At 37.9% G+C, this 12149-nt stretch overlaps 1 protein-coding gene across 1 annotated transcript in view; it reads left to right on the forward strand.

Annotated features, from left to right (window-relative positions):
* The first annotated feature begins 8002 nt into the window (after positions 1–8002).
* The window catches only part of LOC110442386 (uncharacterized protein TC_0305-like), a 5149-nt gene continuing 1002 nt past the window's right edge, over positions 8003–12149 (forward strand). The window contains exons 1-3 of the mRNA XM_021485969.1: positions 8003–8167; positions 10845–10992; positions 11248–11475. Of these exons, the coding sequence (XP_021341644.1) occupies positions 10854–10992; positions 11248–11475 (367 nt within the window). The 5' untranslated portion in view covers positions 8003–8167; positions 10845–10853. The remainder of the gene's footprint in view (positions 8168–10844; positions 10993–11247; positions 11476–12149) is intronic.

Genomic DNA, 12149 nt, shown 5'->3' on the forward strand with positions numbered 1-12149 from the left:
AGGTGCTTCTTAATTCTGTCCACTTCACTTCCGGTTGCATTAGGAGGTATTGAAGAAGACTTGTTTCTCAATAACAAGTGAAAATTATTTACAGGTGCAGTGGGTGATAACAAGGGTAGTATAATAATTTCATATAAGATAAGGGTATTAAATACATACAATGTATACAGATAGGCATTTTAATTGTTATGTTAAGTTTTATTGATCACCTTATTTTAAGTGCGTAAATAAAGGAAAATGCACATGTTTAACTTTTTATTTCATTTTGGAAGATGAATTCCAATACGGTAGCAATTGCATAAAAATGAGAGAATACTTATCTTTTCATCAATCATTACGACGATAACATCAGAGAAACATTATAACAATGTCTTCTTTAAATAATTATATATAGTTTACTTAAACTTTTTATATTAACAACCTTGTGCAAAAACAGTTCACTCGTTAAAGGAACTCGATGGTCAAAAATCCAGAGTAGTTGTACTAAGCATAGCATCTGTTGAAGGCGGAAGAAACCTCCAACAAGCAAATTCGTGGAATTTACAGGGGTGTAGCTGGGATACAACGGTGCGTTTTATAATCATATATACAAATACAATGTTATACGAAATTACGTACCGATTCCTCAAAATGCTTGCGTGGTAAATTTTAAATGAGGTGATTTTAGCAGGAGTTTTCGACTAGTTCCCGTTGGCAATATTTTATGAAATACTTGTTAAGTAGAATAAACACGAGTTGTAATAAAAACATCTATAAACAAAATTTAACTACGTAAATTATTCGTTGGAAGATGGTTCTAAAGAAAATGTAATACCGAAGTGTCAACAAAATAACAACGTGAACTCAAAATCGATAAAACGGCAAAGGTATGGAGACTATTGACAGGAGGCAAGGAGATTTAGAAGCAGGGGTGTTACTGTGAAGAAAGGGAACACTCATAATCGGAAGCTCAAAATCGTCCTTTTCACCATACAACGTAGGGAAGAGGTCCCTTTTGATCATTTTATGAGTAAAGATCGAGGAAAGCGACTGAGGTGCAATAACCGGTAATGTCCTTAATTTCAAGCTGGAGAGGATATATTAGATCGATGTGGTCAATCAATTTCTTAATATTTAAAGACAGCACATCGTCGATATATCTGAATGTAAAACGAAGGACTTGGCTGGTTGTATTGTCCTGATCGCTCATCAATAAATTTAGCCTCGTATGAAAAAAAAGGTCAGTCAGAGAAGGGGCACAGTTTCTTCCCATAGGAATGCCACCGAACTTAAACATACTGTCAACCAGGAATTCAGTCATTTTCACAAAATCGTCCTCTGTATATTTATTTTAGCCTTTGTTGTGCTTTTCACAAAATATGCTCCAAAATAATTTACAATCAGATATTTATATTGCTGTTTGCCATTCTTTTCTGAAAGAAAGGTCTCATAATTGCATCTGCTGAGTATGAGAAATGATAGTGTAAAGGGTCGAACCGTAACGAGATTAGATAGAGAAAGCATTTTTGAGGAGAAATTGTTCCAAGATTGACCAAAAGATCTTTTGAATTCTTCAAAATCCACATTCCATTCATTCCACTTACCGATTATACAGTAACAATACGACTGTTACCCTGATTAAATGGTACCAAGAATGTTTTAAGTTTGCCTACTGGCATGGTTTAGCAACGAGATGAGCCCGCAATAAAAAGTTTTTATCAGGATGTTTGCGAAATTTCGGAATCCAATAAGTACGATGCAGGTCCGTATCCTTATCATTAATGGATATTACGAAAGAATGTAATACAGAAGCGTGAATAACTAGTATTTCGTCTTTTGAAAAATTGGAAAGTAAATATATATGGTTAACTTGGTAATCAAGCATGCTTAGTTCTAGTTTTGCAAGAAGAGATGTAATAGAGTTTGCAGACAAAGATTAAACTATTCGATGCTTTTTCGGTACACACAAATACATGCAAGGTATGTATATAGTCCAGTGTGGTTTGCACATCGGGGTCAGGAGATACGGACTCTTTGTTTTTTTTCCTTTTTTGATTTCAAGCGGCTAATTTCGTTTTGTCCTTCGGGTTCAGTACATCACCTAATAACTTTTAGTTAAGTCACTGAGTTGAAGAAGGCTTTAATTAAATCATCTAAATTACTTCAGAGTTTTAGTACTTGCTGGGTTGATGGCTGTCGTCCAATCGTGCAAGGAGAATGGTCATCTTGTCATAACCTCCGACTGATAGGTAGGGCATGGGAATTAAAAAAGGACTTCCACTTGTTACTTTGAGTAGCCTCGAAAGACGAGGGGGGTCCTCTGACTGGGTCTCTGAACTATTGATATTCCAAATTTTCCGTACCACAAACTTGTTCATCGTTGTGGAATTACCATTGTTTAATATAAGCTTAAAAGTTGTTTTGCACTAATTCTTGACTGCGGAAAAAAAACCTAACGAAATTTTCAGTATTTTGTACTAGTACTATACAAAACAGCCAGGATATAATATAATCTTCAATTTTTTAATAAAAACATAATCAATTTTTTTTCAATTTCTCAAATGTACACGGACTAAAAACAAACACAAATAATGTGTAGGCACGTGCCTACTCGAGCCAAAGGCAGCTACGCTACTGATTTTTTTCCCCGCTTGCAGGACATATTGTAGGCAAACATTATTGAGGTTAGGTTTAAACATGTGAGTATCGTGCTGTTGAGACATAATGTATAGCTTGAAACTCGAAGAGAAAAACACCCTTATGCAAAAGTTAGACATTTTATTGAACATATAGGTATTACGGTGTAACTAATCCATCAGAATTTACTAACCTCATTAATTATCCGTAAATATGCACAAATCACATCGGTTGGCAAACTTAGCATGAGTCGGGTGTGCATACGGAATTTGGTTGAAATATCTGCACAATATCTACAGCAATTATCACACGAAAACCAAAAAGTCCCCGAGATAGGTAGAAAGACAGAAGACACAAACATGGTTATCAAGTTTGAAGGAATTTGGCTAATATTTCCTAGAGTTATTAAGCGGAAACTGCAGATCATGAAGGTTTTCGTTAATCAAGGGGCCATTACTCAGCCAAATAAAGTCCACTGAAAGTGGTCATCGAACTTGACCGAGCCCCTAAAGTGTTAAAACCTGTTACCAAGTTTGAAGAAAATAGGTTAAAATTTGTTGCAGAGTTATTGCACGGAAACGAAGCGTGACAGACAGACAGACAGACATACGGACAAACCCAAATTAATATCCCCCGTTTCGGTGAAAGGGGGGGATAAAAAGATGACTTCAATCTTCATCACTAGCCAAGGGTAACGATCCGGTACTCACCGGCTCGTACGGAGCTTACCGGGTCGTAACCCTTGGCTAGCGTTGATGGACTTAAATTTGTTACATATATCAAGAAATGAATTGACCAGGTCGATCGTATATACCCTCCTGGGCTTTAAATAAAAAAAAACAACACTACAGACACTTCTACTTCAGCCATTTGCATCGATCTTTACTTATAACATCACCAACAAGAAACTAATTACTAAACTGTACGATAAGAGGGACGATTTCGACTTTCCGATCGTGAATTATCCCTTTCTTGATAGTAACATCCCTGTGTCCCCACCGTAAGGTGTTTACAAATTGCACTTGATTCGGTAATCAAGCATTATTTGCTCCGAATATCATGACCTCTGTGATATACGTTGACTGCTGACGGACAAATTTACAACATAAAGTTTTCGAAGATGTAGATTGATGAAGACTATGGTCAAACACTAAATATCCATTTTCCGTTGTATAACTTTAAAAATGCATGTAGCCCACTCGCCTTTCACCTATGTTTGATTGTTCGATCGGTCGTGAGTAGTTATCCGATCACCTGTTTGACTCTATAGTTTTATTTTTTTATTCTGCTTTCCTCCAATACCAGCAACATATTTTATGAAAATTATTTGCTAAACTTGTTACAAAACAATTTTAGAATAGCTTTTGTGTAAGAATAGCTTTTGTGTAAAAAGCTCATCAAAATGCTATTACCCCCCAACGTTATTTGTTGATAGACTCTGGATTACTTGACAGTGAATTGTGGTTCGTTTACTGTGGTAGAATACGGTCAGTTAGACTATGCATGTACCCTTATATAATGGGGCTCCACACTTTAAGCGCTTTATGTATATTTATGCAATAACAAGAGACTTTTAAATCGATGCAGCGCTTTATATATAATGTATACAATAACAAGGCAGTGCTAGTCTTTACAGAGCTTTTTAAATGATTTATAAAATAACATTTTATTTTGCATTTCATGTAGTATAATATAGTGTTTTGAAAAGGTCGATCAGTTCAAAAATACATTATTATTCAACATGTGTGTGAAGAGATTAGTCGCGACAGCATAGACAATGCCATTAAGGTAATACATACACGTACATGCTCTCCAGACCATGTATCATATAACCCAATTACCCCAAAAATGCCCATGTATAATATCCTATTAAGCCTTATCATGATTCTTTGTGGTTGAAAATCGTTCAGTTAAGAGGACAATTTTAGTGATATAACTCTAAAACTGAACAGCACGATACAACGTAAACAAGAATCAAAAAGTGACCTTGACACTCTGTTTGGTATTCAACATGGATGAAGGAGAGGAAGTGGCTTGGTTTTATAGAGTTTAACTTCCCATCAACAGCTAAGGTCATTTTAGGACGTGCCTCTGTGAGCGTAATGTATGCGTGCATGTGTGTATGTGCTGGAGACAGGGTATGTTGTGTATTTGCATCCGTGTGATAGCGCGGATCTGATACCAACTTTATAGTGCTACGTCAATGAAATGTCATGACGAAGGCACTCGACACGTAATTCCGTACGTCACGTTATACTGACAACGGGTGATCAAGTTGTTGCCGTTACCCTTAATGCTGAACGTTAAGCAGGGAATATAGGACTTTGGTATGTCCCGGCCTGGGGACAGAACCCATTGCCTTCCTCATCTGGGCGAACGTTTAATATTACAGCCACAATTGAGGTATAGCCAAGCATTAGAATGAAACATTAAGATCCATATCAATGCAATAGGAGCAGCATGTTTATTTTGGTCGCTTTAATGTCCCTAAGTAGAAAGAACAAAATAAAATCCCAAATTCTGCAGGGGGTTCCTGCATTAGTCGCCTGTTACTTTTTCGTACGATCAATGCAGTGGTTAACAGCAGGTTTGGTCTTTTTCTTAATCCCCGCATGCAAGTGCAAGTTGTAATCAAAGATAAATAGTTTTAGTTCCTGAAGTTTTATCATGAAAACACTTAGTGGTCCCTGTCCCACTGTACTCTGGTTTTACAGCGGGGTCCCCTCAATATCGTTTTGGATACAACCATAGCACCATTGGGTTAGACATTTCCGTTGATCAGGTACATATGGAGCTCAGTCAGTTAGAGCGGTAGTATAAAAAACAATGTGACGTACAAGGTTCGAATCCCGGTCTAACCCCGGTGACATTTTACACTCATAACACTGTTATTGATTATATTTTGTGATATTTATATATATATATATTTTTATAAAAATCCCGTAAGGTTTTCTTTTCTTTTCATAATGACAGATCAAAGCTATGCATGCTGGCCAAAACACTTTTCAATGTGTAGTGGCATTTTTTGGCAGTAGTACGAGCTAGGTTCCTTAAACAATAATGAATCAGTTACATATAGATCTGTTACCAACAGTTATCTGTTACTGTTCCAGTAATTCAATTTTAAAACATTTCCAAAAATTATTAAATGATGCAGATTAAATGCGTTACAGCGGTTAAAGTCCAAGTGTATACGATCAGAGTATTGCAGTATTGTACTGCGCTATTAGTGACTAGAATGTCGTCATTGGAACTGCCAAACGTGCAGCCTAACAACGATTCTGATTGGCCCGGGACAGAGCAACGTAAGTGTGCTGTTTTCATCCGACCACGTGGACTGATAACACGTGTATATCTTACAGTGAAATAACTCAATTAAGTGGTTCACAGTTCATGACAACGATGTCTACTCACGGTTCATGTGATATGGATCCCATATGTATGCCACAGACACAAATATATAGTATATTACGGAATAAAACACTCAAAATATGTGTCCATGTCGTTGTAGGATTCCCTGACCTACTTCTAAAACATGGCTTACTGGGTTAGTACAATATAGCAGGGGGAATTTCAAACGGAACGAAACGATATGGAGTTTGTTTGTATTTCGCTTGTTAAACATCACATGTATTCCGTTTTTGTGTTCACCGGAAAATCATGGCAAATGTTGTCTGCTTCACTTTGAACATTTTTTTTTTGTATGTCTTTGACACCAAATTCTTCTCATTTAATCATGGATTTATGGAAAGGAACATTTATTGGACCCTGCTGAACATTCAAATGTATGTAAACACATTATACTTTTTCTAAATCCGAACTTTGAACATCAGCTATGGGCAGTTAGAGGTTACACGGCGCCTGTCAAAAGTTTTTCGCCGTGTACTTACAGCTGAGGTACGGATCATCTTCTTTGTTTTTTTTTAAACCAATAAATTAGCGTTAACAGTTACAAGCAATATACATATAATAGAAGACATATTTAAGCTCTTACACGTGTCGTTTGTTTTTATTTGTAAGCTCAGAAAACTTGTATACAACGGAACACTTGAAGTAGACATATTGTATAATGACTGCTTTGTACAGTATGACGTACAGTTCAAAAACGTTACTATGATAAATGTCCCCGATCACAGCAACTTCACACGTCATAACCGCATTGTCTGAAGTAATTTGACTTCTGAGTATCTATTACAATTAGCCAAGTCCAGTTTCAGGTTCGATTTTGACTCCGGGGTCTGCAACTTTATGATGTGGTCGATTATCATACGTTTGAAAACGAATGGCAGGTTCATGTAGTGTAAATCCCCGGGCAATAAATACCTCATTGTCGTCATACTTGTGACGGAAAGTTTTAAAAAATCGTCCCTAAATGGGACAAGTCCCGGATCCATATCGGACAGAAACTTGTTGACACTGGCTGCCATCTTGCTCTCCGTGCTGTCGTCTACACACGTGAATGTGTGCTTTGAATAATTGAGTCGACCAATCAAAACAAGCCTTTCATATTCTAGAGCCGCGTGCACAAACTAATGTACTTTTGCTTGTGTTTGGTATCCTACAATACTTCGATCGTATACACCTTATTGATGAGACAAGAAGACTAGTTCGATCCTTTGATGTTCATCAAAACGATCTCGCGGTCGCTTAACGGTAAAAGCGAATGGTCAAGTTTTTTTCACCTGAGACCAATCAAACAGCTATCCTCGTGCCTTCAGTTTTGCTATGACATCTCAGGGGTGCAGAGAGCGTACGTAAGCGCAACACCTGGATATAGAGGATGTCCCCAGTGTTACAGCCAATCTCTACGTTCCTTACAATGTGTCAGTGAGTGTAAGGAACGACAACCCTTAATTGAGAGATTGAGTCACAGTCTGCTCACTGCGTGATTCATCCCTCATTACAACGGCCCTTACTTATCAACTGTAGGCAACTATATTTACCATATAGCGTTTTTCGATCAAGAATTTAAATAAGCATTATTTAAGGTTGGTGTTTTTAAAGTCACACTCATTGATATATCTTGTCAAATGCACAAATTCTTCAAATAAAAAACTCAACACCACAGTAAAAGTTACCACAAGTTAATATCTAGGCCCTCGGTTTAAGCCGAAAACCCTCAAATCTTGCCTCGTTACGCTATGGAGATATTCAAGCAATATATGCATAGATATCTGGAATGCAAGTTGGACTCATACTAGCTTGAGCTATTTAAAGAGACAAATGCAATGTGTTCCAACGATATAAGTACAGACACGACAATGACTCGATTAACCCATGATGTATTCACGTGAAAATGAATCTAGTTTCATTGTCCTGTCAGTGTTTGACAGCGCCGACCTATTTGTATGTGTTACGTGTATACACAAACACTTTCAGCGTAATTCGGTGAATCATCAACGCCGTAACACCCATTGAGGCTGGTTTTTCCAGAGGAAATTCTAGTTTCACTTTAGTGTGATATATGTAGTATACGTAATCTACATTCGCATTTATTTTCATCTAAGCGGTTGCTGGAGAGGCTTTCTGATATCTAGATAACCGGATTAATGTAAGTACGAATTATTATAGTTTTAATTATCTTGTCTCTCTATATAGGTGTGAGGTTTATTTCCTACAATTATAAGTTGATAGGTCTTTAAATGTCCTAGCTGTTTAAAGAACGTCACTACCACACATAGCTCTTCCCTTTCAACCAATACACATTTCCATATTCTCAGTACACTAAATATTAAAAGCAGACGACAGCGCTAGCATACTGCATGACACGTATACACATATATATACCAGGTAATGCCTGTATAGTATATAACTTTTCTGGAATATTAACAGAAATATATAAGGTAGCTAGCACAACCGGTCGATCGCTACCGTGTCATCGATCGCTCAGAAATTAGCAGAATATATATAGAAACCTATTGATAGAATAAGATGAGAGACGCTTTTAAATGTTGTACGTCATTTTCGTCACACCACCATTTACCTACGCTCCACTTTATATCTATTGTATGTTCACGGTAACATTCAGGGATGGATCCAGTATTTTCAGTTATATAGGGGTATACTTTGACAGTTCTCTGAACATTGAGAATCAATGAACGCTATTGCCTAATCCTGTTACTACCAGATTAGGAACATCGGCTTTATTCGGCAGTTTCTAACTGCATATGCATGCACGATTTTGGTGCATTCACTTGTTACCTCTCGGTTGGATTATGGTAACGCCCATCTCTGTGGTATATCTGACAAACTAACTAGTCGTCTGCAGAGGGTCCAGAACACTGCAGCACGGCTAGCTACTCGGAGCACATCACATCTGCGCTTTATTCGTTGCACTGGTTACCTGTACGATACAGTTCGCAGTACAAAATTCTGGTATACACATACAAGGCACTGAATGGAGCAGCTCCTCAGTAACTACAGGAGCTTGTTACCCGGTATCAGCCGTCAAGATCACTGCGGTCGGAGTCAGAATCTTTGTTGTGTGTCCCAAAATCTCGTACTGTGACCTACGGAAACAGATGCTTTTGGAGGGTTTTGGCTACGTTGTGGAATAGCTTACCATCTGCTATTAGGAAGTCAAATACCCTGGCCAAGTTCAAGAGGGACATAAAAACTCATCTCTTCACGTCTGCATTTTAGAATCTTTGCAAAGACGTCATGTAAATACCACCCTTTTATTTGTTCAATTATGTGCACATTGCTTGTTAAATGTATGAAAGTGATTGCAAGCCTTTGTTGTTTGTTTTCACAATTATAACCATTACTATTATCCATATGTTGTAAAGCGCCTTAGAGTAATTTTACAAATTATATAGGGCGCTATATAAATGTTGTATATTATTATATGGGCGCAACATGCGCGGATTCCAGGTTAAACAAAGAGGATCCAGGTGCGGTGCCCCGATTTGAGGGTTTGGGGCGAAGTCTCCTAGAAGCTGGAAAAATCAAGTAAATAAAGAACAAAATTGAGTTTTTTTTCCTTTGAATAATGAACAGGGGCAGATCAATGAATTTTGAAAAGATTTCTTTGTCTAGTGGGATGCCCGTTTGCTAGAGCGTATAAGGCGTGAATCCCCTCTAGGTCAGGGTACAGGTGCGAAACCCAAATGTGTGTGTGTATGTGTGTGTGTATGTGTGTGGGGGGGGGGGGAGGGGGTTATTGAACCCACAGGAAGCTAGAGAGAGAGAGGTGGGGGTGGGGAGGGGGGAAGGGGTATGGGACCCCCAGGAAGCTAGATAGTTCCCAGTAAAAACAAACCACCACAAAGCCTGTATTTTCTATATATTATAGGCAGAGGTGTATCCATGAAGTTTGAACATATATTTTTAAGTTATTTCTGTAAAATCCTCGCTCCAAAGACGTGATCAACGGTCGGAAGGCCCGTGTCAAGCGCTGAAAGTGTGGAGCCCCACTATAGGGATACATGTATTTGTAAATTTTAGAGGGAGAGAGGGAATTTCCTGACTGAAGAAGCTCTGTTACACTTAAACCAAATAATCTCTACCCAAAGTTAACGTTCCTTACACTGTGTCAGCGGGTGTGAGGTACGACAACTCTGGATGGGAATTGATAAATCAAGGTGTCCAAGGTTTCACGATATAAGACCTGGTAAAAACATTCATACACTTACCAAACTGTCCTGGCTTACGAGATTCTATTGAACGCATGTTCAGCTTTTTATCTTAGATATCCAGGTGTTGCGTTCACATACGCTTTTGTGCAGAGGGCGTAAATGAGCGCGTCATTGAAAGATGTCATAGTTTATTATTATCATTGTAATATACTACTGTTATGATTTCACTGTATCATACCTTACGATAATGGTGTATTTCAGTGTAAAAGGCTGTCTCTTATGATGATGTATGTCATTTTGTCGTATTTGTAATATACTGTACTATCTGTATGTCATTGAATGTATACTCTCCGATGTGTCTTACACAAGGAATAAAACAATATGTATCTGAATCTGAGCGTAACCCCTGGATATTGAGGATGTCGGCTTTTGTGCACAATCCAAAGTGATCGGACTAATTTTAACTTGAGACTGCTATACACAAAAACCAATGATCAGATATCTATGATTTGCTACTGCAATCTGTGAAATGGTACAGCTAGCTGTGTTTTTTATTCACCCATTCATTCATTCATTCATTCATTCATTCTTTTATTCATTCATTCATTCATTCATTTCAAAGATATTTATAAGTAAATCTTTCACTTTCAGTTCGTTACAATGATGTCTACCATCTACCTTTACTCCGGGCAAGGGGCAGATGAAAGCGACAGTGAGATTATTATCCAGTCTTTACAGAAAAGCCTCAAGCCGGGAGTGTATACTGTTAACAAGATAACTGCAGATGAAATCATCAAAGGTATGCAGCTCGCTTGACAAAGGAAACATACGTTTTCGAAAGCTCGCAAAAATAAGTTTTCAATTACTGCTTGTGTTCAAAATAAACTCAGCATTTATTGTTCATACACGTAGCAATTAATAATGAACCACATTCCTAAGTAATTGAATTTCATGTAAATATCATATAGCAGAAAGGAATTACATAATGGAGAAATGTGAAACCAAACTACGAAAAAAAAGGATTTTTAATATTTTGAATCGTTTTCCCGTTTAGGAACATGGGCAAGTACTGCTGCTGCTTTTGTCATGCCAGGCGGCTTTGACAGAGGATTCATCCGGGCACTTGGTGACTCAGGCGCGACGGCAATACGAGAGTATGTGTGGAACGGTGGCTCGTATCTCGGTTTGGGCGCGGGGGCATATTACGCCTGTGACTACATCGCGTTCGCCGTGGGAGGGCCATTGCAGGTCGTAGGGGATCGTCCATTGAAATTTTTCCCGGGTATGTATTAGTCTCGCTCAACCAGACTCTAGCTACGCCGAATCACAAGTGATCAAGCGTCTGGTTGAACAAGACTAGTTATGTATATGACTTTTCAAGCTGCACACATAAATATTCCACTTCGGTTTTCTCCAGGTACTCCAGTTTCCTCCCACACTAACCCCCCCCCCCCCCCCCCGCGCTCACATCCGGGTTAACAAGATGGATTCATATAAGTTGAAATAACTTGTTTCATAATTGTTCTAAAATAAATAAAGTTTATAGATATGTTTTGGTGAATTCAATTTGAAATAGTTTGTTTTTTTTGGAAACGGAAGATAATTTTAAAAATAATAATTCTAACTATTTTGGTCTTAATAATGAGCTTTAGAATAAAGTTGCATGTCATCCCCTGGTTTTAGATATATCTGACTGTATATTATGTGGGACTTACTTAATTGACATAAGGAAGGGCCGCGGTTGCCGAGCGGTAAAGATGTCTCACCGTCTAGGACGCAGGCGAGCAATACTCACAATATCAAGTTTCAATTCATGATTTTATCGTTTGTTATCAGCCCAAACTGTAATGATACCGTTAAACACTCGTTAGATTTTCCAACTCTTTCGTCACACGGTCAAAAAATACTAAAGTATTGAATTTGACAAAAATTAAATTTTTCAGTATTTTTTACACC

This window comes from Mizuhopecten yessoensis, unplaced genomic scaffold, assembly GCF_002113885.1.
Source record: "Mizuhopecten yessoensis strain PY_sf001 unplaced genomic scaffold, ASM211388v2 scaffold716257, whole genome shotgun sequence".
NCBI classification, from domain to species: Eukaryota; Metazoa; Mollusca; class Bivalvia; order Pectinida; family Pectinidae; genus Mizuhopecten; species Mizuhopecten yessoensis.